We start from the raw sequence: 26811 nt of genomic DNA on the forward strand, positions 1-26811 counted from the left end.
TTTTTAAAAGTATGCAATTTTTTAAACATTTTCTCACTGTAAATCTCGTTTTTTTTTTTTTTTTTTTTTTTTTTTTTTTAAATCACTGTATTTGCTGTGTATGGAAACAATTGTATGTTTATTTTTAATTGTTTGATCCAGATTTTGTACATAATGTATCTAAATTTTTTATTTGACATTATTTCCATCAGCTGCTGGATTATATTTTGAACTGCTTTTTATAATGTATTTAGGCATTGTGTACGGTGTATATTATTTTACCTTTGTTTCATTAAAATAATCTTTTAAATTTGCTGTTAAGCAGCATGATCTCTATGAATATTCGTAATATACTTCTGATATTTTGCTTGTATTATGTTATAACTATTTATATACTACTTGTATTATGTTATAATTTGATCATTATTGCTTATTATATTACTGATATGAAAACAGTGAACTTGCTGCAACTGTAAATGTTATGCTGGGATCATCTATTATATTGAAACTACAAGTAAACTGTAATTAACTACATATACAATGTATTTAATTTTTTTATATCTCCCCCCCATCAGTGCATCTAAATAAATGTAATCAACTTATAAGCTACAAAATTTCCTTGCATTGAAAACTTTCCAGATATCAGTAGAACAATTTTATGTATATTTGATGCTTATTAAAAGTCTATGCATACATTATATATTTATTTAAGCAATACATTTTGCATAAGGTAGAATTATTTTTTATAAACTTACACTGTGAGAATATGATGACACTTTTCTCACACATGTAGTCAAACAGCTAAGACAGAATCTAAAGAATATTTCAAAGAAATATACTTTCTCTTTGCCTTTCATAGATAAATAATATATAAATAAATACACCTATTTTATCTAATATAATATATAGTATTTAATGTTAAGAATGCTACATTGAGTTATCTAAATAGTGTATTACCATTACTTGCTTAAATTATTATTAATAAAGCATAGGTGCATATGAATCATTCTGCTATTTTGCTTTGTTTTTGAAGTTACCAATAGTTTTCTTTATCAAGTATTTAAATTATAGAAGGTAAATTTTATTAAAAAAGTTTGTAAAAAGTGCTAATTTTATGTGAAAAGATATTCAATCCATTCTTTGAAAATAATATTAGAATTTTTACCATTTTAAAAATAAAAGTAAGTGAATGAAAACTTAACATGTACTTCATATGAAAAATTTAGATTGTATTTTAATATGTATCATGCAAACTTTTTATCTGTGTCCTTCAAAATATATAATTTTTTAGGGGGAAACAACAATTCTACACTTGATTACTTCATTAAAAATATTTTTAGTGCTCTAGAAAATGAAATGAAGTTTTTTTCTGGAAAGGCATTTAAAATTTTAGACTTTAAATAACTTTTATTACTTGTGTTCTGTGATTATATAATTATGTCACATCATATTGTGTTATACTAATATAATTCAGTCATGCATTTCTTTTTTTCAGATTAACAGAAATTTAAAAACTTTCATTCAGTGCATGTGGCTTCATGATCATAATAATAATGGCTTGATAGAAAAACATGATCTTCAAACAGTGTTAAAAAGTTTTGGGTTTTATCTAAGTACTGATCAATTTGAGAGGTAAATCGCAATTCAATATTTTTTCACTAGCATTATTTACTTATATATTTTTAATTATTGCCTTATATGTATCATATAATTTATGAATGTGCTAAAGAAATATTCATATTATATTTAATAGTTCAATAACTTTATGTTTAGTCTTTTTATATATGAAATGTAATTAGTTTACTTAATATCGCAAATCGTCTGGATTTATGGAATTATAGCAGCTGAATGATCAAAAACAACTAAATATTAGTAGTTTTGTCCATTATTTTCATATCTGCTAAGAAAAGTATTTATAATTTTTGTACTTTTAACATGAATATTAGCCATTTTCTCTTGATCATCTTGCATAGGCAGGCTTTCATAAGTTATTGTAAAAGAATTTACTTTTAAGATATGCATTTTACTTACTAGTTTCCTTTCTACTGAAAGGAGGAGCATGAGTTATAAATTTCAATAGAATGCTGCATTATCAATTAACAAATATATAAATTTTACATTTAACTTTGTTTTAGCCCTTTTAATGACATGAACAGCAAGGATAAGAAAAATTTCACTTGTATATGGTGTTAACAATGTAGCAATAGTTTCCACTAAATGTGCTGTTTCATCTGTTTTACAAACATATATGCATATTAGGCTGTTTCATTTTTCCATAGGTGTGATTTTCATACATCTTTGCCTATGCCTCGAGTCTCAGTGATGTAAAAGATATATATGCCAAATTTCAAGAAGATTGGACAATATTTAAGGGTTGCAAACATTTATTACTTTCATCTCAAACTAGTGAAATTTCTAATACTGAAGTGATTGGTACTAATGTACTGCGGCATCTAATACGGAACGAATACAAGGGGCATGTACCAGAAATGAAAGGGAATTTGAACGAAAATTGTTGTGGTTGGCTTGCCGTCATCACATCCATGAACTAATATAGAAAGGAGTGTTTGATGAGTGATGTGGTGTACCATCAAGTGGTTCTGACATCCAAATTTTTCGGAAGTTCCTTGAATTGTTTCGGAAGTCTGTGGTCTTCACTTGATAAGAAGTCGTATACGATAATGCTAAATGAAGAAAGTCCGATTCAAGGCTTTCTGAAAGAACAACAAGTGAAAATTATTAACTACATCTAAAATGCCCTAGAAAACAGAAATCATCCAAGGGAAAACTGCAAAGAATTATTATAACTCTTACTCATGTACCTGAGAGGTTGGTCTCAAAGCAACTTCAGTTTCACCATCCCAGGGGCTCTGCATCAAGCAAGGTGGATGGCTAAGGCAATATATACATATATGCATTTAAAATTTTTCTCTTCACTAAATAATTGAATATTCTTCAATGAGAATTGAAAGGAATGAAACAGTTTGCACGTTTCTCATATTATGTTTGCTTTCATTACAAGGCAATTTTAAGTTGATGGATTCCAAAGAATGATTTGGATATGCTACAGCTTTTGAGTGCTTACCCAGAGGCAGATGTCAAAAGAGTGCTGTCACAGTTGCTAAAAGACAGCTTTGGTATCTGTCGGAAACAAACGTAGGATTGGCTTTTTTAGACGAACGCTGATATGGAAGATATAACTAAAAATTTAGAAACCAAGCCTGCAAAGAATAAGGAAGGGAAATAATTAGTGTAAAAGCACAAGTTTTTGAAGCAAGAGACCTGAGTCATTTTGTTACTAATAAAACAAAGACGTTCCTTGAATTGTTTGGGATCCATGATGTGACAGAATATTGCGGTGATTCTCTAAGAAGCCATGTGAATGCTCTTAAGGTTCTCGGTTATACTGCAAAAAGAGGAAATCCTCTTATAAAAAAGTTTAAATAATCGGTTAGGGACAGTGGCAGATTGGTCAAAGAAATCAGCCCTGGCAGGAAAAAATATGTCGACCATATGGCCCCATATAAAATATCATTATACATATAAGTTATCATTGCCATTATCATCATCATAAAAATAATTTTATAAAATAAAAATATACCTTTGTGGAAAAGTAACACTTTATTCATATATATATATATATTTAACAAACATTCTCTATTTGTAAAAAGCAAATTAAAGTTAAATATATATAAGTAAGAGGAATGTTAAAAAGCTAATGCTAAAAAATACATGTGACACTATAGTTCCTCAGCAAAAATGTAAAATCATGTAACAACTAGAAACAATATTAAAGTAGTAAAAGCTATCTTGTAAAAACTATGTAAAAATTACAAATTGAGATGACTTCAAAATCAAAAAGGGTGAGAAAAATTAAAGAAATTTTAATGCACAAAGAATTTTAAAAAGAACGCTTGTAAAAATTAAATAGATTTCAAATACACAGTAAATATGTACAAAAAATTGCAATAAATGGTCAATAGCTCAACTCGAGGTTTAAGGCGGAGTTATCAAGGGAAAAGCAGCTCAAAACTCGAATCAAGTTAATACCTATAGCATGTTACATCAAACGATAATAATCGAGACTATAAACATAATTTTACTAATAGAATAATCCAACTTAATAATCTAAAAAAGTTTAGTAAGTCTCAATCATATCGTTTCTTTTTCCGACACTCAGCTCAATGTGCAAAATTCTTGACCATTAAGGTCACTCTAATTCATGTTGTCTTGCTACTTTTACATATATATATATATATATATATGCAAAGAAGAGGAAAGTTCTAAAAAGCTATTGCTTGAAAGTACATTTGATACTATAGTTCCAGAGTAAAAAGGTTATATCATGTATAAACAATAATACAGTACAAAATAAGTAAAAGTTATCGTGTATTTTGCAGGTCAATGTGCAAAATTCTTAGGTCTCTCTTATTCTTAGGTCTTTCTTAGGTCCACATAGGTCTCTCCGATTCATGTACTACTTTCTACTTATATATGTATATATATATATATATTAAAATAAATTCCATACAATAAATAACTGTGACTAAATAATTATATAAACAAAACAGCGGCTGATTCATAATAGCCATTTAATATTTTTTAATTCCAGGTGCTTGGGGAAATATTTCCTCCATTATATCTTCAATTTTTGTTTTAGCCAAAATATCCTTCTCTATGATCATCAATAGTAATGATTCCAAATTAGCTTGCTTCATAGTATCCTTAATCTACTTTTTAGAATTTTTTATTTTGATACAATTCTTTCACATTCATCGTTATAGAAAGGGTGAGTACAAACGTATAAGCAAAAAAGACATTAATTTACGCAATAATATATAAATTATATTTCAAGAGTAATTTATATGCACACAAGGTGCAATTTTTTTGCATTTAGCTTTGGATTGAATGCTCATTAATAGATTGAGCACTCTCTCCTTCTGATTATTCCTTCTGATTCCTTCCTTAGTATTAGATTCAGAATAATGATTTTCAATTGAATTTTTTAGTATTTCACATTTAATTACTAGATCCTGATATTCATCCTTATGATTTTTATCAATTGTTACACGTGCATCGTGCCCTAATAATAGTTGAAAGTGTTTGGTAGCAATGGCTTCGAAAGTTTTTATGGATCGAGAAGTCATATTCACCTTATTTGTCGACTGATGGCGGCCACTTGACTTTTACTTTCATCTTTTTGTTTTACCAATAGTTCTTCACCTGATACAGAGTAAAAGGAGGCGCTGCTTTCTGAAACTCAAATTCACTATATGTTCTTAGTAGTAGAAGTAATATGTCTTCATACAACTTCCTATGCCCTTTAAACCTACTTTCCATCGATGAATCTTTTCTATTGACATCTGCTTTCCATCGTTAGCTATTTCTTCGTCGTCGATATGTTTCACTTTTTGGTGTCTTTTAGCAAACAACTCTTATTCTATAATTATATCACAACCCAGCTTTTCTAGTTTATTATTGCAATCCTTTGCAAACAATTTTGCTGCGTTAAATATTAAATCAAAGTTTCTAGGAATGGCTTTTAAAGAGCTTGTAGCCTCCCTAACCATATTATATGCTAGGATATAATCTAATCCTTTAGTCTGCAAATATTTCGTTACTGACTCAGTATATTGAAATATTTTCAAATATATGTGAGCAGACAAAATTATTCAAAAAGTTGATATTTTATCCAGAATAGAATTTGTAATTTGTCATATCTGAGCATTTTGTATACCATTGGAAGATATACTTTTGAGTGAAAGTGTTAATTCTACTCTAGTACCCTCACTCGGGCTGTCTCTTCGAGTCATCTGTGTTGATTCGATTGTTTGAGTTTCTTGATCGGCCTGAAATTGCACTGGGCATCTGCCTGGTTGCCCGCCGGCCCTATACGTCACTGGTCAGGGATGAACAATGAAAACTATTCTTATTGAATGTAGTCGAGCATCACAGAAAAGTTTTCACCAAACAAATAAAAGAAGGGATTACAAAGTTGATTAAAAATTAAGTCATTCAGATTTGATTAATTTAACACAGATTTTGCCTGTCATACTACGTATTAATCTTAATGTGTAGTTGTAATATTATTTTAAGTTTGTAATTTTTAGTTTTCCCAATAAAAGTAAGTAACATTCAAAAGTCATAATTTTCCCCTACTTTTATAAAACTGATCAAAGAGGGCAACCTTTAAATATTATCTAATCTTCTTGAATGTTAGCATATATATCTTTTACATCCATGAGACCTTGGGAAGTAAGGAAAGTCTGTAAAAATTTAACATTTTATTTTTTGCCTTACAAAATTAAACACTATAATGCAGATTATTGGTTAATTTTATGGATATTAGATCAACCACCTAGCATCATACTTACTATTTTATTAGCTACATTGAAAACATTTCTCCATTTGTTCTTCCAGTCCCGGATCTAGGGAAGGGGGGCAAGCCGGGGTTTGTGCCCCAGGCGGCAAATTCAAGGGTGGTGCTGAATTGTATTTGGAATGTTGTCAAATTTTGATGCAACATTAGTAGTTTTAAAGCCAGGTTTAAAACCTCTTTTAAGAATATTTATAATTAATTACTCAAAACCTTTTAATGGAGCAAACAGTTTTAAAAATAATACTGTTCCTAATACTGTTGAATGTAATGAAAAAGTAAGCTAAGTACAGCCGAATATGACTCTAAAGATAAGATCAGGGAGAGGACAATAGAGAAACTCCAGGCATCACTAAAAATGTCAAAGTACCCTGTGCCTCTGCCAACCCAACATGTAATTTTATTACAAAGGTACTCCATAAATGCCTTGGTCTTTCATCCCTGTAAGTGACGCCTAGAGCAAAGAATCTATATATCTTTCCTTTCACCTTTTTTGCCTAGAGTCCCTCTGTTGTCCTCTCTCCTGGCGAGAATATTCAAATGAAAAACAGAACGATAGCATAAAGGCCCCTTGTTTTTATACCAACATCTCTTTCGAAATAAATGGAGAAGCATTGTTAATTGTAACTCTTTCCTAACACCCAATACAAATTAACCTTGGACCAATGAAATAATTCAAATTGATGTATGTCAAGAATATACAACAGAAATGAAGTATGGCATTTCGATTTTTTGCAGGCAGTCAGCAACCTAGGTTTGAAAAATGGATTTATTATTTTTATAGTTTTTAAAGTTTTTTAATTTGGAAGTTTTTTTTAATTTATTTATTATTATTATTATTATTATTTTGTCTTATTTTCTTTTAATATGCCTGATTCTAGTATTCCGCTCTATATTTAGCGAGATGCAACTATTTAGTTAGCTCGCGTCCGCAATGCTTTCCTAATACTGTTGAATGTAATTACGTCAATTTTTAGCTTTTCTTATTAAGGCAAGTTATACTGTATATTATTTAGGGTGCAAGAAATCGTGAGAGGGTCTATGAAAAAACTCTCAAGGGCAGAATATAGAACCAGAGCAAAAGATAGGACCGAACAGAGAAAACAAATTGCAGCTAAAATGAAAAATGGCTTCACGGAAAAGACTAACCGTCAGACCCTGCGCAGGTGTCAAGATTCTAAGTAATATTGATATTTCGTCCAAGATGAAGAATCTTCATCTGTCATCCTCAAATAGACTTCATTTCAGCAACTGAGAGAACAACTTTCTTCATAGACCTCAAACGAACATCTAGAGGACATGAAATTAGGATATAAAGTATTTTCTCATTTAGGTGTGTGAGGACAGAAGAAAAAAGACTTAAAATCTTTTGATTTGTTCGGACCCAGGTAGTTGGCCAATCACAGAAAAAATGAATGATCAGCAACGATCTTTCTTAGCAGTCAGGCTGTATTATTGGCCGAAAAATATCCAGAAAACGTAGACCTTAGGTACACTGGACGTGATGGAAGACATTTGACATCTTCATTGTGGCACAGAACATTAGCAAATAATGAAAGCCTTTTAAAAGATCTTGGCTTATATATTATAAAACTAAAAATGCAATTTTTGTACTCCGTGAGATTAACTGGAAACATGCCACTGCCATTACATTAGCATTGTGTGCTACAGGATTCACTAATTGGAAAAAAACTTTGCAAAGTTTAACTGAGCACGAAATATCTGAAATCCACAGAGAGTGCATGATTCAAATGCACTAAATTCAGATTTCCATTTCCCAATGGGCGTGAAATATTGAATATGTCAACTGAAGAACTGCAAAAGAATGGAGCAGGACTTTCACGAAAATATGAGCGAGATCTCTAAACACATTTGAGTTCTGTCAGGAACTTGCAAGAACAAGCCCCAGTGTTATTCATCGACATAGAAAAGTCTGGAGCTTTTTATCTCTTGCAACAGATCTACACCTATGATTTTCAGGATGCCTTTTACAATATTTGTATTGTGGATTTACTCTATGCTTCTGACTACATCCGCAAGCTGTGAGCGAAGGTTTAGCAAATCAAAACTTATTAAAAACTATATGAGATCATCGATGAGCCAGGAGAGTTTATCAAGTCTCGCAATTCTGGCAATCGAAAATCAAACAATACATCAAGTTAACTATGGCGATGCCATAGATTTATTTGCAGAACAAAAGGCTCGCAGAGTAAAATTTTAATCCTGCAATATTTTAAGAGCATTAGGTAAAAACTTAAAATTATTATTGAAATGAGGATTATGAAAAGAAGTATAAATACTAACCTTTTCCTTTCAGCAGTAGCCCGTATTGTTGTTATGTATAGCTATTGAAAGTTAGTTACGTAATTAATCAATTCATCTATTGTCCCAACTTATGTAATCTATTGTTTGTAACTAAAGATTATTTTTGTTACAAGTGCATAATGAAGGGTATCGAAAGACATATATAATTTTAAAGGTACCATACGGTATTTTTCATTCTTTAAGCATAACATTTTTGCTAAAATCTTCTTTAAACATAACATTTTGCATAAGCATAACTATATGAATTGCTATTATCCATCACACAATGAATGTTTCTTTTATGCGGAAGTGTCCCGTTTTTCGAGCTCTGTCAAGGGACGTTCTAAATGTAAACAAAAAACACTCCATCTGGAGACCAAAGCCTTCGGCGCAGTGCTTCACTCGCAGTGCGGGGTTAGCCCCTCCTTTGTTTCTTACCGTCGTGGTATGGCTAGTTATTGTTGCAAATATTACAAAATTGCGTATTTCAGAGAAAATGTAATTTTGATTATTACAGTGCAAAAATAGTCTTTTGCATAAATATGTAAATATTATGTTATCGGGCTTTGTGAGGACGATAGTAGAGTTCTTGAGTAGGCTACATGAAGGCATTGTTGTGAAATGAATACTTAATGTGCTAAGTTAAAGTTACTGTTAGTATCGAGAAATTGGTACAAAATCATTCAATCCATTGTATTAGTGATCTGTAATTTGCTTATATTTGTTTAAATGAAATTTTTTATTATTTAGTAATGTCTGATTCCCATTTTTGTGCTGTGCTAAACTATTTTAGTATTTAGTTCTGAATCGTTTTCTGTTAGCATCATTTATTAGCACAAGTAGGTATTCTTGCAAATATTGAAAAAAATCCCCATTTCAGAAAAAATGTAAATTTGATTATGTCAGTGCACAGGAGAAGTAACTGCATTAAGAAGGTTCGCACGGGTTTTTAATTATGTAACTTTTGGTATGTATGTTCGGCCATCAGCGGCTGAGATGTAAAGTCTAAACACTGGTAGTTCAGTCAGAGGTTAGAATCAAGCGAATTAGCTGCCTGCATGGGTGTTTCCGCCGTTTCACTCATGCGTAACTTGCATATGAGCCAATTACTCCTAGAAAGACCTCTCCCCTCTTAGGCAGGTAGCTCTCTTATGCTTTGCCATAAGTAAAGAAACTAAACCATTTGTTATGTATATTTCTTTTAGAACAAAAATGGTACATAAAGAATTTCTTATTATGAAATGGATTTTATATTTTATCTCGAAAACTACCTATTTGTATGTTTATTTAAAAAACTAAAATTTGTTACATAAACTTAAAGAAAGATAGGTAAGGGCGGCAATTTTAAGTTTTCACCCCGCCTAAGAAAAATGCTAAATCCCGCACTGTGTTCTTCGTATATATCATTTAATAATTTACCACTTAAGTCACATTTAGATTGGGTTGTGTATCGAGGATGCAACATTTTTATTTATATTATAAAATAAGGGTTTTCAACACTACAAAATGATGCATTTTTACCATAAAAAATTTACCCATTTGATAATCTGTTGTTGATTCTTAAGAAAATGGTATTTTATGGCATATTTGCTTAGATTATGCACGTGTTTTGAATTAGTGTACTCATCATTTGATGTTTGTTTGAGACTAAATGAACTTGAAAGTGATACATTTACATGCATTACACTAATTTTGTTTGTTAAAAATATCTTAAAACAATTTTACTTTATTTATTTATTTCTTGTATTTAGTCAGTAAAATCTTTTTTAAAATATAATAAAATTATCTTAAATTTTGGTTTTAACATATCATAAAAATTGGCAAATGACAGAGAGGTGTCAAAAGTAAGGGATTAAGTAACGAAAAAGCTTGAGTTCGATTTCAATCAACCGTGGAAAAAAAAGAATTTTTTGCCTTCTTTTCCCTTCCCCCTGAAAAAAAAAAAAAAAAAAAAAACCCATCTCAAAAACATCTACTGAAGTTGTCTTTTTTGTCCCCTGATTTTTAATTTTACATTGGCTTTGCAAAATTGTTCTTTTTCAACATGGGGTACTTTTGAAATATTAAGATTAGAGTTCAGCATCATCCAAAGAATTTCCATAAACGTTATGAACAGTCCATTACCAAATTTTTGCCTGTTCCTAATTAAAATGCTATGAAAGTACATATTTATATGTTTCTGGATATATTTATGTTATATTAAATTCAACTGCTATTTTGAAGGGCAACTTTTCTCATTGTTTAATGTTATCATAGTCATTATCAAAATAGTCGTGGGTATTCAGGATATGCTTCTGGAATATTTTATGTTTGAAAAAAATTTTTGCATGATTTAATAATCTTTATGAATGGTATATGTTCCTTTGTGAGTGCTGTTCACTGTGCACTTTAATTTGCATCATTCCCTCCTACCCTGGTATGTACTGCTTTCATCTAATTTTTTTTTAAAAGGTTTTGGAATACATATGATATTCAAAGGAAAGGAGCCTTACAATATAAAGAATTTTTATTGAAATTAGGAACACGTGCGGAATCATTCAAGCATTATCTGTCCACAAGTGTTGCAGCCAAAGTACACTACCATTCTCCTGCCTTCCATTCTTATTCTAGGTATATTTTAAACTATGTAAATCAGGATATAATTTACTAAAAGATAACCAAAAATATTACAAGTTCCATGTCGTTTTATTCTATTATATTATTTAATGTCATTTTCTGACTTTTACATTTGTTGAAATATATTTTTTGCCTCTCATTCTTGGATCTATCTCTTACTATATACATATTTGTTTTCATATAATGATGATAACATTATTAAACACTTAAACATTCAGTGTTTCTCAGTACAGCAAAGCTTGTTCATACATTTTCTTACTTTTAGTTTTTCTTCTAGTTTCTGAGGGTTTTGTTTTCTAGGGTGATCTGATAATATGTAAAAATTTTTATGGTAAAAAATTTAGTATTTTTAATGAATTTTACATTTTGTGAAAGGGATTCTGTTATTAATATAATATGTGTTTTAATGTTATGGTAAATTTATTGCATATATTTCATTTCTACATTTTCTGAATTTAAATCAGAAATGTAAATGTTTGTTTTCACTGGAAATGTGAAAGACCTCTGAAAGCTTTGACTGAGCTATGATAAGATGAAAGTGGATGGTGTGGGAAATTTTCACAATTTAATTTTCTAGCCCTATTTGTTATTTAATGTTGAATGTAAAAATTTTTGGTTGAAATTTTTCTATTTGTTACATGTGATTTTATAAATATAACTATTCATAAACACTCTGTTAAAATTTATACATAAATAATTAATGGTGTGATAATGAAAGTTCTGGATGTAATATTAATGAATGATGAGGCTTTTTTTCTGGTATGTTCAAAATGGAAGTTATTTATATAAAATTACAAATTTGGATATTGGAGATTAATAATGCAAATGTGATACCTGATTCAGTACATTAGGTTGAATATTAAAGATGAATGTGATTAAGCATAAAGCATATTAGCTAATCTGATTCTAATTTTGATGAAATCTGAATCAGATTAGCTAATTCTTAATGTATCAATTGAATTGAGTAGCATTCTGCTATTTCTGTTAGGGTATGAAATGTTCTTCATTTTATTAAAGTTATTAAAAGATTATTAAACAAGCATCACATTTTCTCAGAAACAAATCCTCCTTGCATTTTGTGATAAATTATTAAAAATAAAAATTTAGATGGATATTTATTTAGAATCTTAGTAAATGCTTCATTTTTTAGAATTTAATTGAAATGACAGCTATATCTCAAGGATATTTTTTTTAATCTAATGTTGGACTCTCACCTATTCAGCATTGGCTGCTCCTAAGAGCAGATGTGGGGACCATTTTATTGTGGAGTCACTTAATAGGTGGCCACTGTTGCATTCTATGAAGGGACGGACAGTTACAACCATGCTACAAGGATTTCTGGGATTCGAAGCCGGGCCCTTTGGTGCTGCAGTAGGCTTCCCTAACCACCATATGGTCTGGACTGCTGTCTCAAGGATACTGTTAATGACATATTGTAGCTTATTTGTTTCTGGCATACTAGCAGCCTATTTGGATGCTGGCCCAGCCTGCAACTCTCAGTTAAACATATCTATTAGAACTAGCAATTTACATGTATAGTAATTATCAACATTATTTAATTAATATTTAAAAACAGTATTTTTATTTCATATAACAGTGCTTTTCAACCTTTTTTACTACATGCACCCCTTTCACCACTGTTAGATGATCATTTCCTCCTCCATCCATTCCAAAACTAAAAAAAAACACATATACATTTATTTAAATTTAGATTATTTTTAATGTGTTTTATGAAATTTAGTCTTTTTAGCTATCATAAATTGTAACCAAATTTTAAATAGACTGACAGTGAATTATCTTTGTCTAAAATAGCAACTGAAACTTGAGAAGAGTGTAAAAGACCCTTTTATTAAAACTAAATAACAGAAAGCATGCCTGGTCTTACAAATCAGTCAGCACTTATGGCGAGATATCTTAATAATAGTAAGTTCAAATTTAAAATAGGCTAGTAGTCTAAAGACTACATAATTAAATTTAACGGGAAGTTGGCTCACAAACGTAACTGGCATAGATATTCAAATGTTGGCAGTTTTAATACAAGGCCAAAGACTTCAAATATTATATGAGCTAGCTAACCTAGTAATGTGGTCTCGAGAGGTAGAACACTGTATGTGTTACAGCTTAAATACATGCAATCTGTCTAGAAAACATAAAATAACTGATTAGATTAAGATAATACAACAGTATAGTTTTATAAATTAAACTAGGAAAAGTACGAGATGTTGATAAACACCAAAACTTGAATAAAAGCAATTTTTTTATATTCATAAACTAAAATTAAATTTTTATATGAAATTCATTTTTTGTAATAGTGAGAAAAAATTATAAAGTATTGAAACTAAAAAAAAGTATATATATATTAGTTTTTAACACTTTAACAAAGTCCACTTCAAAGGACATTTATTTTAAATGTTTATTGTTTTCAGTTCATGGGTTTGGTATTCTGACTGAATAGAAACTATTTCTATTTGAGGGAAATATTGGTTTCAAGCACTATGTACAAGTGACACAACGAAATTAATGCATAACTACATTTTGCATAATTAAGTTTTTTTCTTTATTCAATAAATATCCAAGTCTCCTTTTGATGTTGATTTGCAATGATGTAATGTCATAAAAATTTTTTCTAATATTTGACTTCACAAGTTTGAAGAGCTCATTTTTAAATTTAAGTAAGACACTAACCCTACCCTTGCTTGAAACCATAAAATTCCCCCGGGTTGAGAATCTCTGCTCTTTAGTGTCATACATAAATGACTTCCTCTTATTTCGCTATTTTATTTATAAAACTACCTGTTTATGTCTTTACCAAGTTTTAGAATAAAAATATTGCCAAAAATAGTGGGGGGTCTTATTTTTGAGTTAATATGGTACATCATTTGAGATACACTTGAAATAAGTACATCATGTGAAGTATAGCTAATAAAATATAAATAAGTTGATAGTATTTGTTAAGCAAAATCTTAAAAAATGTTTGCATTTATCTGTTTTCAGCTGCACAAAAAAGCAGGGTTTAATTGACAATACTGATAGAATGATATCAAAAATTTTAAAGTTAACTAACCTAAAATTTTCTATCGACTCTGTTTTGAAAGCACCTAAAATTGTTACACAACTTTCTCTGAATATATTTAACAATGATTTTAGGACTACAGATTTTAAAAATATGTTATTTGAAATTATGTATAAATAATAAAATACAAAGAAATTTGTTTTCTTTAGAAATAATAGCCTTAAATCTGGTTTGTTTATATCATTTTTATATCAAGTTTCTTTTGTTGGTGCTTATGGATTCTATGTTCTAGTACTGTGGTTACAATCCTTAGGTTTATCTTAAGTGCTTAAATACTGCAATGTGTCCTATATCGGTGTCTGATATTAAGGCAAATGTAAACGTCATTTATTATATATTAATCATGTGAGAAATTAGAAGAAAAAGCAATGACATTGATTGTTTTCATTACACAGTCAAAACAATATTAATGAAATTATAAAGATGCATTTATAAAGTTGACGTAATTATAGGTGATTTTTTTCTTTTCGCAATAAATAATTTTTATATGAAATTCATTTTTTGTAATAGTGAGAAAAAAACTTTTATAAAATATTAAAACTAAAAAAAGTATATATATATTAGTTTTAACACTTTAACAAAGTCCACTTTAAAGGACACTTTTTTTTAAATGTTTATTGTTTTGAGTTCATGGGTTTGGTATTCTGACCGAATAGAAACTATTTCTATTTGAGGGAAATATTGGTTGCAATGTTGTATGTAACTATGTACAAGTGACACAACGAAATTAATGCATAGCGACATTTTGCATAATTAAGTTTTTTTTTTTATTCGTTAAATATCCAAGTCTCCTTTTGATGTTGATTTGCAATGGTGTAATGCCATAAAATTTTTTCTAATATTTGACTTCACAAGTTTGAAGAGCTCATTTTTAAATATAAGATTTCATATTCTCTAATTTATGGGTGACTACTCCTTAAACTAATGGTAGGCCTATCATAACTGCTTAGCTTAAAATTGTTTCAGAGGTTAAAACTGAAATCTACACATCAGAATCAAATTGCAGTTTCTTTTCAATCTTATAATTGTTATTTTTTTAAAATTTTTTACCAATTTTTTGAAATTTTAAAGGTAAATTCTGTGACTTTCATAATCTGAAGTTATCAGATTGTGATTTTTTTTAATGTGTATTTTTTAAACAATGGATATTTGGTCATACTAAATAACTTCTCTGGAACCTGTCATATTATCAATATACGAGTTTAAAGAAAAAGAAAGGGCATAAATTAGGAAAAATATATATGTCCAGGGTAATACTGTAATTGTTATGTAAGCATTAAAGTAATTGTTATGAATGAACAAAATATTCACCACATAATATTTTTTTTTTCATAAAGTAGAAAATACATGCTGTGTCCTGTAAAATATTTTCAGCTTCTTCCATTGAAAAATGATTTTCTAGTCATCAAAGTTTATCTTGACATGTTTATTTTTATGCCTGTGTAAAATGCTGTAAATTTCCATACACAGTTATTTTTATATTATCTGATCCTATGCAATTCCATTCTCTTTCACTGAGTTATTCTTTCTTTTCTCTGCTAATTTACTAATCTTGTAGGAGGAACTTATTTTTTTATCTTTTAATTGAAAAGAAAAATAAATGGAGGTTTGTTAAATAAAAATATCAAGACTACATTATACTTTTCTTCAGTAACAGGCAAGAACAGCTGAGAAAAAGATATGCTAAACTTGGAAGAGATGATCCAGAAATTCAAGGCCAGCATTTCAATAATGTGCTTAATGCTTTTAAACAAAAGGTTATTTTATTTTATTAATTTTAATTTTTTAATGTTTAGGATTAGAGAAATATGAATAAATTTACTTTTGAGGGAAGGTGTAGATGATGTTATTTACTTCTAAATTCACAATGTGGTATTTATTGCAATGCAAATAATTAATCAAATGCTTATATTATGGTTGTTTCAGTAATTTTAACTCATTTTTCCCAATAAAAGGCCATATGATGATAAAAGAGGCAAAATATTCTCACCTGAAGTAAGATAATAAAAAAGCTAATTATTCACTTAAATTGTTTCTTTAAAATCTTAGGGAGAATGGTTTGTGGTATATATTTCAATCAATTTAGTTTAAAAGTTATATTTTAGAAAATAAAAATATTTTAAAATATTCATTAAATTACTTTTCTATGTCTGTATAAGAATAACATCATTTTACTATAAAACAATGTCTTGCCATTTAGTTTATTTGTATATTTTAGAACAGAGCTGTAAAACTAAGTGCTGGTCCTGAAAAATTATTTCTCTGTAATCTCAAAAGTATCTTTGTTTCTTTTAAAAAAGTAATCCCAAAATAGTCAACATAACTATTTATACTGCCATATGATATTAACAGCGAGTTAATTATTTTTAAGCGTTAAAGAAGTTTGGTTTCTTAGGATTTTATATTTTAAAGTTTAAGGTAAATGATATTGTTGTATAATAAATTCTTATATTTTAAATTAATTCTGCTCAATATTATTATCAATATTTCCTTTAACTCAGTCTCCTTTCTTAAACATCTACAATTTCATGTTTCTCTCATGGTAAAACAAATCAAAACTTAAAGTCATTTCAAATTTTCTTTGCAATGTTCATAAACATTTAATTATTTTTTGTTACTATTTCTTGTTTTGGAAGATTTCTTAAAAAAGTTAAATGTTTCAGGTGAAAGAAAAATTTCCCATTTTGTTACATGCATTTCAAATAAAGGATATGAGTGGTTGTGGGTTATTACCTCTCTCTGTTTTCCATCAAATTTTGAACTATTTCATTATGCCAATGTCATCTGAATTATTTAAGCAAATAATATTGAGGTACGTAGCTGAGACCAAATAGCCAGAAAACTTTTCCTTTGTACCTATTAGGCATTTTTTTAAGAAAAGAAATTTTGTAACTGTATGATTATATTAGGCATTTCATTCTAAAAAAAATTATGTTTACAGTATTTTATTGACAGTGAAATTTTATAATGCTTTTCAATAAGTATTTAAATGACTTTTGTATTTACATGTTAATTTTTTACAGCTTTAAATTCTCACCTGTAAAAAATAAAATCCCTTGGTATTTCTTTCTGAAGCTTGTATGTGGTGAGGAAAACAGTCAGGCAGCTGATTCATGTATGAAAAAGTAAGTACTTGTTCTGATATAAAATGTTATAAAACTATATCATAATTCTTTTAATTATTTAAATTTAATGTCACCCCAGCTCATAAACTACTACTTTTTTAATAGGTCTTTCAGTTGGAATGTTTGTAGGTCTGTGATTTTAAAACTTAAGAAGAACTGTAAAAATTTTGAAACTTTTTTTAAGCATTCATTTATTATGCACAACCATGTAAGCATTTATACCAGTTAAGAAATCACGAATGTTATTTTGGATGATTTTATAAATTTTGATATAACCTCCTTATATTGATTCTGTGCATATTCCAAAATGTTATACATGTTTACTTAATACTGTTTTGTGATTTGTCAGTTGAAACAACTGTTATCTTATAATTCAACATTGATTCTATTAAATGTGAAAATAATCAAGCTGCAAGAAATTTAAAAATTTTTCAAATCTGTTTTAAAATTAATATTATGTTTAAATTAATTGTTATACATGTTATGTTGGCTCTGGGAATGTTTCAATAATAGCTGTGAACAAATATAGTAAAAATTACATTTTGAAGTCTTCATACTTAATATTCTTCTATGTTCATGTCACAAGCTGATAAACTCAAAAATCATCGATTCAGCTAAAAAATTGTAAAAATCATTGATTCAGCTATTGGAAAAAAGTAAAACTTCACTTGTGTGGAGACAAAGCTGCTGAGATTCAAGTCTCTTTAAATTTGAAATATTCTACACTCATAGCAAATTTGAGTTAATTTCAGTTTACTGAAATGTTTAATGTAATATCTTGAACTTCCACAGATGGAAAGCTGGTTGTAATCAGATTAAATATTTAACTTTAATTTACTACATGTAAACAATATGAAGTACTTTGGTGAGAAAATATTATAGCTTGGCATTTTTGCTAATATTTAAATTGTCAAGTTCTAATTTGAGATAAAATCTTTTAAAATCTCAGCGTACTTCTTGGTTAATTGTGGAAATCACTAATTATATTCTTGGATTAATTATCTCTGTGTGTTACTAATTTTAGAACAATTTATTGGGCTTAAATAACTTTTATTATAAAGCAACACAAATTTAATCCTTTTCAGATCGGTAAATATTTATTTATATTTCAGTTATGGACATCTTTAAAAACCTGTTTTAAAAATGTCATTTAAATTATTGTCAAGTGTTTCAGCAGTCGTTTTTAATATAAGTTCTACTTTGGTTTAAATTTAGGAATAATAAAGCATCCAAATTTAAAATTAATTTGAATAGAAAAGTAAGTTTATATATTAAGTTTATAAACCATTGTTTGTGTAAAATATACATTGAGAACGATTCCCGAGTACCTCCTTCGAATAGCTGCTCTGTTTCCATCTGCAGCTTCATAGATCAAATGCATGCTGGTGAGCTCTATGTTTGTGTTGCTATAGGGAATGCATTCCACTTGAATTACAGAATGACAATTTATACCAGTAGAATACTTTTACATACCACTCAACAGCACACTGTATTACCTCAATATGCCATTTCTGCAGACCTATTACATTACAAAACATGCTTATTTTGGTTTCTTCTACCTGGTTTTACATTTGAGCCAGACACTTTTGATTCACCCTGTATATACAGGAAATAACATTTTTAGATTTATAATGGAAGAATTTGTTTCAATCACATTAATGTGTATCTTTTTTGTATGTATGAGATATCTGTTTCAGAAGTAACTTATAAGGTATTTCTCCCTCCTTCTTGCTTTCCTTTGTAGCGTAACAGTAGCACACTCGGCATATATTTGAGAATCCAGACAAGGAAATTGCACATTTTTCAACTACCCTGCTTCAAAAATCTTAATGTCTCTGCAACCTAATATGATACAATAAATAGTCTGCATCCTTTAATTTAACACTGTGCATAATTGAATAAAAGAAATGTAAAGATCGTGAAATCTGGCTTAAGTATGCAAGAAATGAAAAATGGAAGTGGGTTGCTAAGAAGTTGCTAAAGAAGTTGTTTCTTAGTCAAAATTTCTGTATTCAGATTTTAATTAAGATCTAAATATTGCAAATAATATGTGTACTTTTAAGAAATGATTTTTGTGCAAGAATACAATTTTGATTGTGTTTGCTTTTTTTAAGATGTATCTGCTTAACATTTACCTTGCTTTCAAATTATTATTTATTTAGAAAAATAATATGAAAATTACTCGTGCTGAATTGCGTAACACGATTAACAAGTGTCTGCTATTTCCTCTAACTGAAGATGAATTTCGAGCACTGATGTTGATATTAGATCCAGGACACACAAATATTGTTGACTGCCAGAAATTTTTATCATTACTGAATACAGTTGAATCAGTGAGTTTTCTCTAATTCTCTCTAATCACAGTTAAGGAGTAATGCTATCATTAAGCTAAGTATTATTTTAAATTAGTATGTGTATGTACTTGCTCAAACAATACACTTAAGTTTGTTTTTAATTGGAGTAGATAAATTATTTAAGAAAACGATGCAATAAAAAGTACAGTTTGAAAACTTCAGATTAGGGTCTAACATCTCAGAACATTTACCATAAAAGTTTCAAAAAGTTAAAAAATATAAAAATAACATTATAAAGAAATTGAAGTGTGATGTTAGTATACAGATTTCAGTTAAGCATCTGCACAATTTTGAAATATTTTCATATATAAGGGAGAAGTGAATCAATTTTAGAAGCAATATTTATTTTCTCGCTCTGTGTGTATATATATTAAGTGTTGAAATAACGTTTAAAGATTGTTCTCATTTATAATAAATTGCCACATTTGTAGCTCAAACTAAAAAAATTTTTATCTGAATTTCAGGTTACAATTTTTTTAATAATTAACAATGTTAATTAATTCCTTATATTAAGAACTCATCAGTGATATAATGCAAAATATATGATTGCCATTATGTATTTATAGATGTATACTTTTTGTGCTTCCAAGAACTGCACATTCCTGAATAGTAAGTTATGCAGATGAAGCTTCTATAATGATGTGTAATATGTAGTAAGTTAACTATTCATTTTAACTGAATATGTAGATCTGTTACTAATCATACAACAGTGAGTTCATATAACTCATGGTGGAAACCGTTTATCCATTAATTCATTGCAGTTTTAGGTATTTGAATTATAGTATTACTTTTTCCCTGCAAGCAAAATATTTTGCAAATGACTTAAATTGGTTTTATTGGCCTTACTTATTTTTAATTATGAACATATCTTTACCTTATATTTTGCGATTTTAAATATTTTTTGATAACCTATAATAATATTATGAATAAGTTCATTGCGATTAAGACTTTTTTGGGGGGCTTATAATCAATTACAACAGTTTTAAAAATGTTATCTATATCAAAGTGATATATATTTCAACTTGCATTATTTAAGTATCATTTTAATCAGCTGTTTATTATCAATGTATTTTGTTGAAGAGTATTGGATTTTTCTTTAATCTTATCTAATAGCTTCTAATTTAAATTAAAAAATACATTATTGTGCTTTCCGAAGAGAAATATTTCTGTTCCTTCATTCAGAAACATTATGAAATGCATGGTATTAAAATTTTTAAGTGCACAATAAGCAACATAATTAATCAGAAAGGGGAAAAACCGTCAATCATTACTTCTACATGGAAAAATGACTCCAAACGGGTACTTGAAAAAAGATATGTGACATATCCGTTCTCTCTTCCCAAAATGATTGCATGGGGTCAATGATTTCAATCAATTTAAATTACATTATTAACAAGAAAAAATCCACCAACACAGAAATCAATTACAAAGTATTTAAATACATCAACAATAAATGAAATAAATATAATAAAAAAAAAAATCTGAAATGTTTCAGATTTTAAATTATGTCCAAAGGGGCGTTTTTTAACATTTTGTGTGTTACCTTTCTTTATTAAATATCATGTTCCTCGCACTTAAACCATAAGATCCAGTGCAACAGCAATATCGCAAAATAGTTTTAAAACGAGCATATCTTTAGAATTTCCGATACAGAGACTCGCGCGCTGGAGATAAAAATGTTTTTTCTGCACAACGTTGCCATTGCTCGCTTTGAAATCCTTGAGTTTGTTAATCAAAAATTCGTCAAAGTTTTAAAAGATAGGAAATCGATCATAAAACAAATTTCAAATTTGGTCTTCCACATGCTCATATTCGTTGGAGGATTATGTTATTCAAAATTCGATGACTCTATGTACCGTTGTTTTATCACAATACGAGAAATATACATACATTTATGCAGATTTTTCATTATTTAATTTCTTCAAATATAATGCAGGTCTCTAACATTTTGTGGCAACAGTTTGAAAAGTGAACCGACATTTATGAGTCCGACGCAAAATGCCAAAACGAAACTAATAAGTCCTTCGGGATTCAAATCCCTTTGGACTAATAAAAAACAATAAATGCAAATAAAATAAATAAGTGCAACAGTAAATAAAATAATAAACCAAAATTTACAACGTAAAAACGTTAAAAATACAGTTTGCCTAGGCATGTGGTTCCTTGCAGAACAATTTGTAGAACTCTGTATGAAAACTATTTAGCAGGAGATAAATGGAAATACTTTGTGACCATTAATAAACAGAAAAACGTGTACAAACCTGGCTCTTTCAGTGCAAAGAAAGCTTCAGGAAAGAGTTTATGAGTGTGCCAGGATTTTCTTACAATGAGAAATTAAAAATAAGAAGAATAGAAAGAAATATCAATTTCAACTCAAAAGAAAGAGAAAGTTTACCGAAGAAATGCCATTTCTTTATCCCAGTGACTTTCAAAGGGTGAAACTTCATCAAGGCAAAGCAACAAGTGATACTTTGAAAAGTACCACTTTATTCCTTGAAAAATTGAAGACTGATACAAGCATCGCATATATAACTTTTTAACATATTCCTGCGAAGTCCTCTGATGTTTCACTTATGCACCATTTTGTCTTTGGTCTTTAGAAGGGAGCTCTTTCTAGGCAATTCTACCCCTATTGATGGTATCTGGAAAGTTGTGAAAGGGGAATGGAAATCAATATCCCTGGTAATTTTATGAAGAGTCCTTCTGTCATGGTAAATCTTGTTGCAAGCTTATAGTCTAGGATAAAGGCTATCAGATCGAACATTAAAAAAGTACTTTTTGCATTTTAAACATTAATTAAATGGTATCAAAATCATTCTAAAAATGTGAAAATATCCCCTAGATTACCAGTTCCATGAAAATTTTAAGTTTGCTGTACTCAAAGGCAGTTTTATTCTTTCTCCAAAATGTACAGTTCTAAATTTAATGACTGTTTTACTGAAGGTAGAACAATTAGCTGCCATACAACTTCTGTTTTCTAATTGCACCCTAAATTTGTTCTTAAAATTCTAGAATTTAAATTTGATGTACTGTAAAAGATCCGAGTTAGTAAACCTGTCTTCATATATCTGTGGGAATGTTTGTATGTAAAGTTATAAGATTTTTATTTTAAGCCAATAAAAATAAAATGAATATTTTACTAATGTGAATTTTTCTTCTACAAGAGCTTAAAATAAGTCTGATTCCCCCTACCCCCAAATCCTTCATCTTTTATGAATGCTGTTGTAATAGTTTTCATGAAATTTTGTTTCTTATTTAGGAAAAAAATTAGAAGTCTACATTGAGGATTAATATTTAAAGAAATAAAGATTATTGCTACTTTTTCAACTTCCTGTATACCGATATTAAACAATAGTTTTTTTTTTTTCATTAGTTGTTTATATTAACTGATATTTAATTCTAAAGCTTTCTAAATTCATTTCTCCATCTCTTTATGGAAAGCCTTTTATGGGAAAAATACAAGTAATATTCCTTTTCTTTTTAAGGATTTGCCAAGTGAATCTCTAAACATAGAGGATAAGAAAGAAAAACTTGATGAAAATATTCGTACGACATTATGTGGGGAAAAAATAAGATCTGAACTCAAAAAATATTTCAACAAAAATTTTAAAACTATAGAAAAGGTAAAATTGCATATACATGCATTTGCAGTGTACATTATACATATTTTGACCCTGAATGACAAAATTTTCATTTTTGCACTCATTCTGTTAATTATATGGAAGTGCTTTGGTATTATATATTTATAAACGTTTATGTTTTTAAAGGCTTTTAATGCTTTTGATTGTGAAGAAACCGGATATATGAATACTACAGAATTAAAGAAAACTTTAGATGCTTTTTGCTTTCCTTTATCTGAAAGTCAATTCCATGAGGTCATAAAGGGCATTTCAGTGATTAATAATAAAATATTTTATGAAGATTTCATAAATCTTTATAAGAAGAGTCCTTATGAAGTAAGTTAAATTTTTTTTTAAATTTCTTCCACGTTTTGACAGCAAAGTTGTTTAAATTTTTTATTTTCATTATATCTATTTAAATTTTTATTTTTATTTTATTTTTTAATTTAAAGTGGATTTATTAAATAAAAATATGTAAAAAAGCTTTTTCTCTTAATTATGCTGGTTTAATCAAACACACCAAAAAGTAAAAAATTATTATTTTTTATGTATAACAAATAACATTCTTGATCATACATGTCCAAAATTAATATCATGGATCTGCTAACAATGGCAAGTTTTATTTCAAAGCTGTAGGAGAAAAATTTATGCGAATTAAATGGCAGCATTCTTATGTAGTATGTCATTTCATTTCTATACAAACACTTCCGTTGTTGCAGGAAATTCTGTTATTGTCCTTTAAAATTCATATACAGAAGCCCTGAAATTTTATTTTTAATCATGGATATTCAAGAATATTATGATTACTAAAAATTTTAATTTTTAAGGGCACTTCATTGAAATCATGGAATTTGAAAAGCATTTTTATATGGTTTGTTTCATACTTTCTCATTTACAAAAGGAAGAAAAATAATAAAGAAAGAACTACCTCTCAGTGAAGAAATATTATTCTCTTTAATCTGGTTCAAGATAGCATTCTATTAATTTATTTCTTCTTTTATTTATTATTTTTCATCATCATTTAAAATCATGGACAATACTAAGAATGAAGAATGAATTTCTTGGTTTTAAAATTCATCACTTTAACAAATGCCTAATAACAAAACAAAACACACACACACACACACAAAAAAAGTGGGAAATTTTTTGAAAAACCACCAAAGTTCAAAACGTTAGAAGTCCCATAAAACCTTCATTGAAAGAATATTTTTCGCTGTATTTGATGGTGTAATGATCAAAATTTTGCAGCAGGTTGTAATTAATGGCTATTTTAACATATATCTTCATAGTCATGCATTTATAATAAAAATTCAACTTGTTATTCACAATATTCAAAATTATATTTTTACTTGTAATGTACTGCTATTTTTAAAATGTTATCTGTAAAGTTAATCATATTGTAATTGTGGTTTAAGAATTATTTTAAGTATTTGATATCTTCACATTCTCTAATCTCAAAGAAAGAATTTTTTCAAATAAATCTTCCTTTGGAATAAAGTTTAAAAGTTATTCAAAAAGGTTTTGGGGGAAAAAAAAAAAAATATTCAAAAAGTTCTGAAAATGAACTTGCTTAAGTATTCAGGCACTTTGAATAAATTTATACCTAATAAAAACATGAAAATGATGGGACATGCAATATTTTGTTGGATATCCCTTAGCTAAAATTACACTTTGATATAGCTTCAAATGATTTATTTTATGTAAGAATGTTCTATTTCTCCATAGGAATTGCATATAGTAGAGCTTTCAAAGAAATGTCATGTTTCCATATTCTTCCTCCAACGTATTCCATATATGCTCCATAGGATTTAAGTCTGAAGAATACAAAGAAGTTCTAATAACTTCAAGATAGTTGTGTAATAAGAATGAGCGAACGTTTAGAACTGTATATTTAGGATCAATATTATGATGGAACTTGAATATATTTTGCATTCCAAGTTTTCTTGTAGACACTTTTAGGTTTTCATTAAGAATAGTTACATATTTATCGCAACCCATATTACTTTTGATGAACGTTCACTTTCCTACATAAAAGTGGAAAAACATTCCTCAAACGATTTTTCCTCTACATCTGTGCTTACAATTAATTTGGATCTTACTACCTATTAATTCATTTAGTGGATCCAAATATATTTAATTTTGCATTTTCTGCAACTACAACTTTGTTCCAATATGATAATGTTTTTTTTTTTTTTTTTTTTTTTTTTTATATATATATATATATATATATATATATATATAGATTTTGAGAATGATAAGTGTATTTTCCTTGTTTTCTGGTAGGCGAATAATTTCCATTTTGCTGACTGCCCTTTGTACCCTCATGATTCTTCTAAAAGCTTCAGGATTAACTTTTATTGCAACTATTCTAAATTTGCTTAATGTTTTAAAATTTGCTAATTTTTAGGTATTGATTGATTTTTCATATAATAAATTTGTGATTCCCTGATGTTAGCTTGGATTGTATTCCAAACAGCAGTGCCTTTTCAACAGCCCCATCCAGTTTGCATTGTTTTATTACATCAAAGATAACCAACGTTTAAACACTTAACATATGAAGGGTCTTTTGGATGTTTCGAATACTTTTACCATCTTTAAAAAAGATAAATTACTACATTTCTCACAGAATTGATTGTTAATTTGTAGTGTCTTGCCATGTTCACTTCAGACTTGAAACTGTAATATATTCTGCTAAAGAAATAAAAATTTCAAAGGCAGATGATAATTCTTGTAACATATTTTCATTAAAAAGAATTTTAACAAGAAATATTGCCTACAAAAACATCTCAACAAAAATGAGGAGTGTCTGAATTATTTTGCGAATTGTACAGTTACTATTATATTGCATTAACCAGTTATTTATAATTTCAGCCTTTACTATCACTTTTCCTTTCTGTTTGCTCACCAGAAATGTAAATCAGTTAGAAATTATTTAAGCTGAGGTTTTTGGATTGTAAGACAGAGCATGTTTCTGCCTCTTGAGGCCACATTTCTAGGTTTTGCCAGCTCTGATAAGATTATAAATCTTCGGCTTTGCATTATTGCTGCTGACGTTTAGTTGTTACTCCAGTAGAGAAGTTCTGAACCAACTTAGAGTTAAAAATGAATTGTGTAGTCTTAGTTTAACTTTTGAATTTGACTGTTACTTTAAGTTACATCACCACAAGTGGTATTCGATCCTGTTAGCATGAAAAGCGCGCTTATGTTAAAGATCTGATTTAATTTTTTTAAAAAAGGTTATTTAAACCTTCTCAAGTCTCTGTGGTTAAAGTTTAAATGAAAACAATATTTTAGAAGTTCCATTTTACAGGGTTTAGCAAACTGAATAAAGTAAAGAATTGTGTAGAACATTTATGTGTTGTGA

At 28.6% G+C, this 26811-nt stretch overlaps 1 protein-coding gene across 1 annotated transcript in view; it reads left to right on the forward strand.

The window, feature by feature from the left end:
- The window catches only part of LOC118180181 (EF-hand calcium-binding domain-containing protein 6-like), a 54878-nt gene that overhangs the window by 15054 nt on the left and 13013 nt on the right, over positions 1 to 26811 (forward strand). The window contains exons 6-14 of the mRNA XM_085814417.1: positions 1475 to 1611; positions 11111 to 11269; positions 16000 to 16105; positions 17012 to 17160; positions 17372 to 17473; positions 17579 to 17681; positions 19636 to 19806; positions 23313 to 23450; positions 23595 to 23783. Of these exons, the coding sequence (XP_085670543.1) occupies positions 1475 to 1611; positions 11111 to 11269; positions 16000 to 16105; positions 17012 to 17160; positions 17372 to 17473; positions 17579 to 17681; positions 19636 to 19806; positions 23313 to 23450; positions 23595 to 23783 (1254 nt within the window). The remainder of the gene's footprint in view (positions 1 to 1474; positions 1612 to 11110; positions 11270 to 15999; positions 16106 to 17011; positions 17161 to 17371; positions 17474 to 17578; positions 17682 to 19635; positions 19807 to 23312; positions 23451 to 23594; positions 23784 to 26811) is intronic.

This window comes from Stegodyphus dumicola, chromosome 4 (assembly GCF_044657685.1).
Source record: "Stegodyphus dumicola isolate Sdum_Otavi_A_Nest chromosome 4, ASM4465768v1".
Lineage (NCBI taxonomy): Eukaryota > Metazoa > Arthropoda > Arachnida > Araneae > Eresidae > Stegodyphus > Stegodyphus dumicola.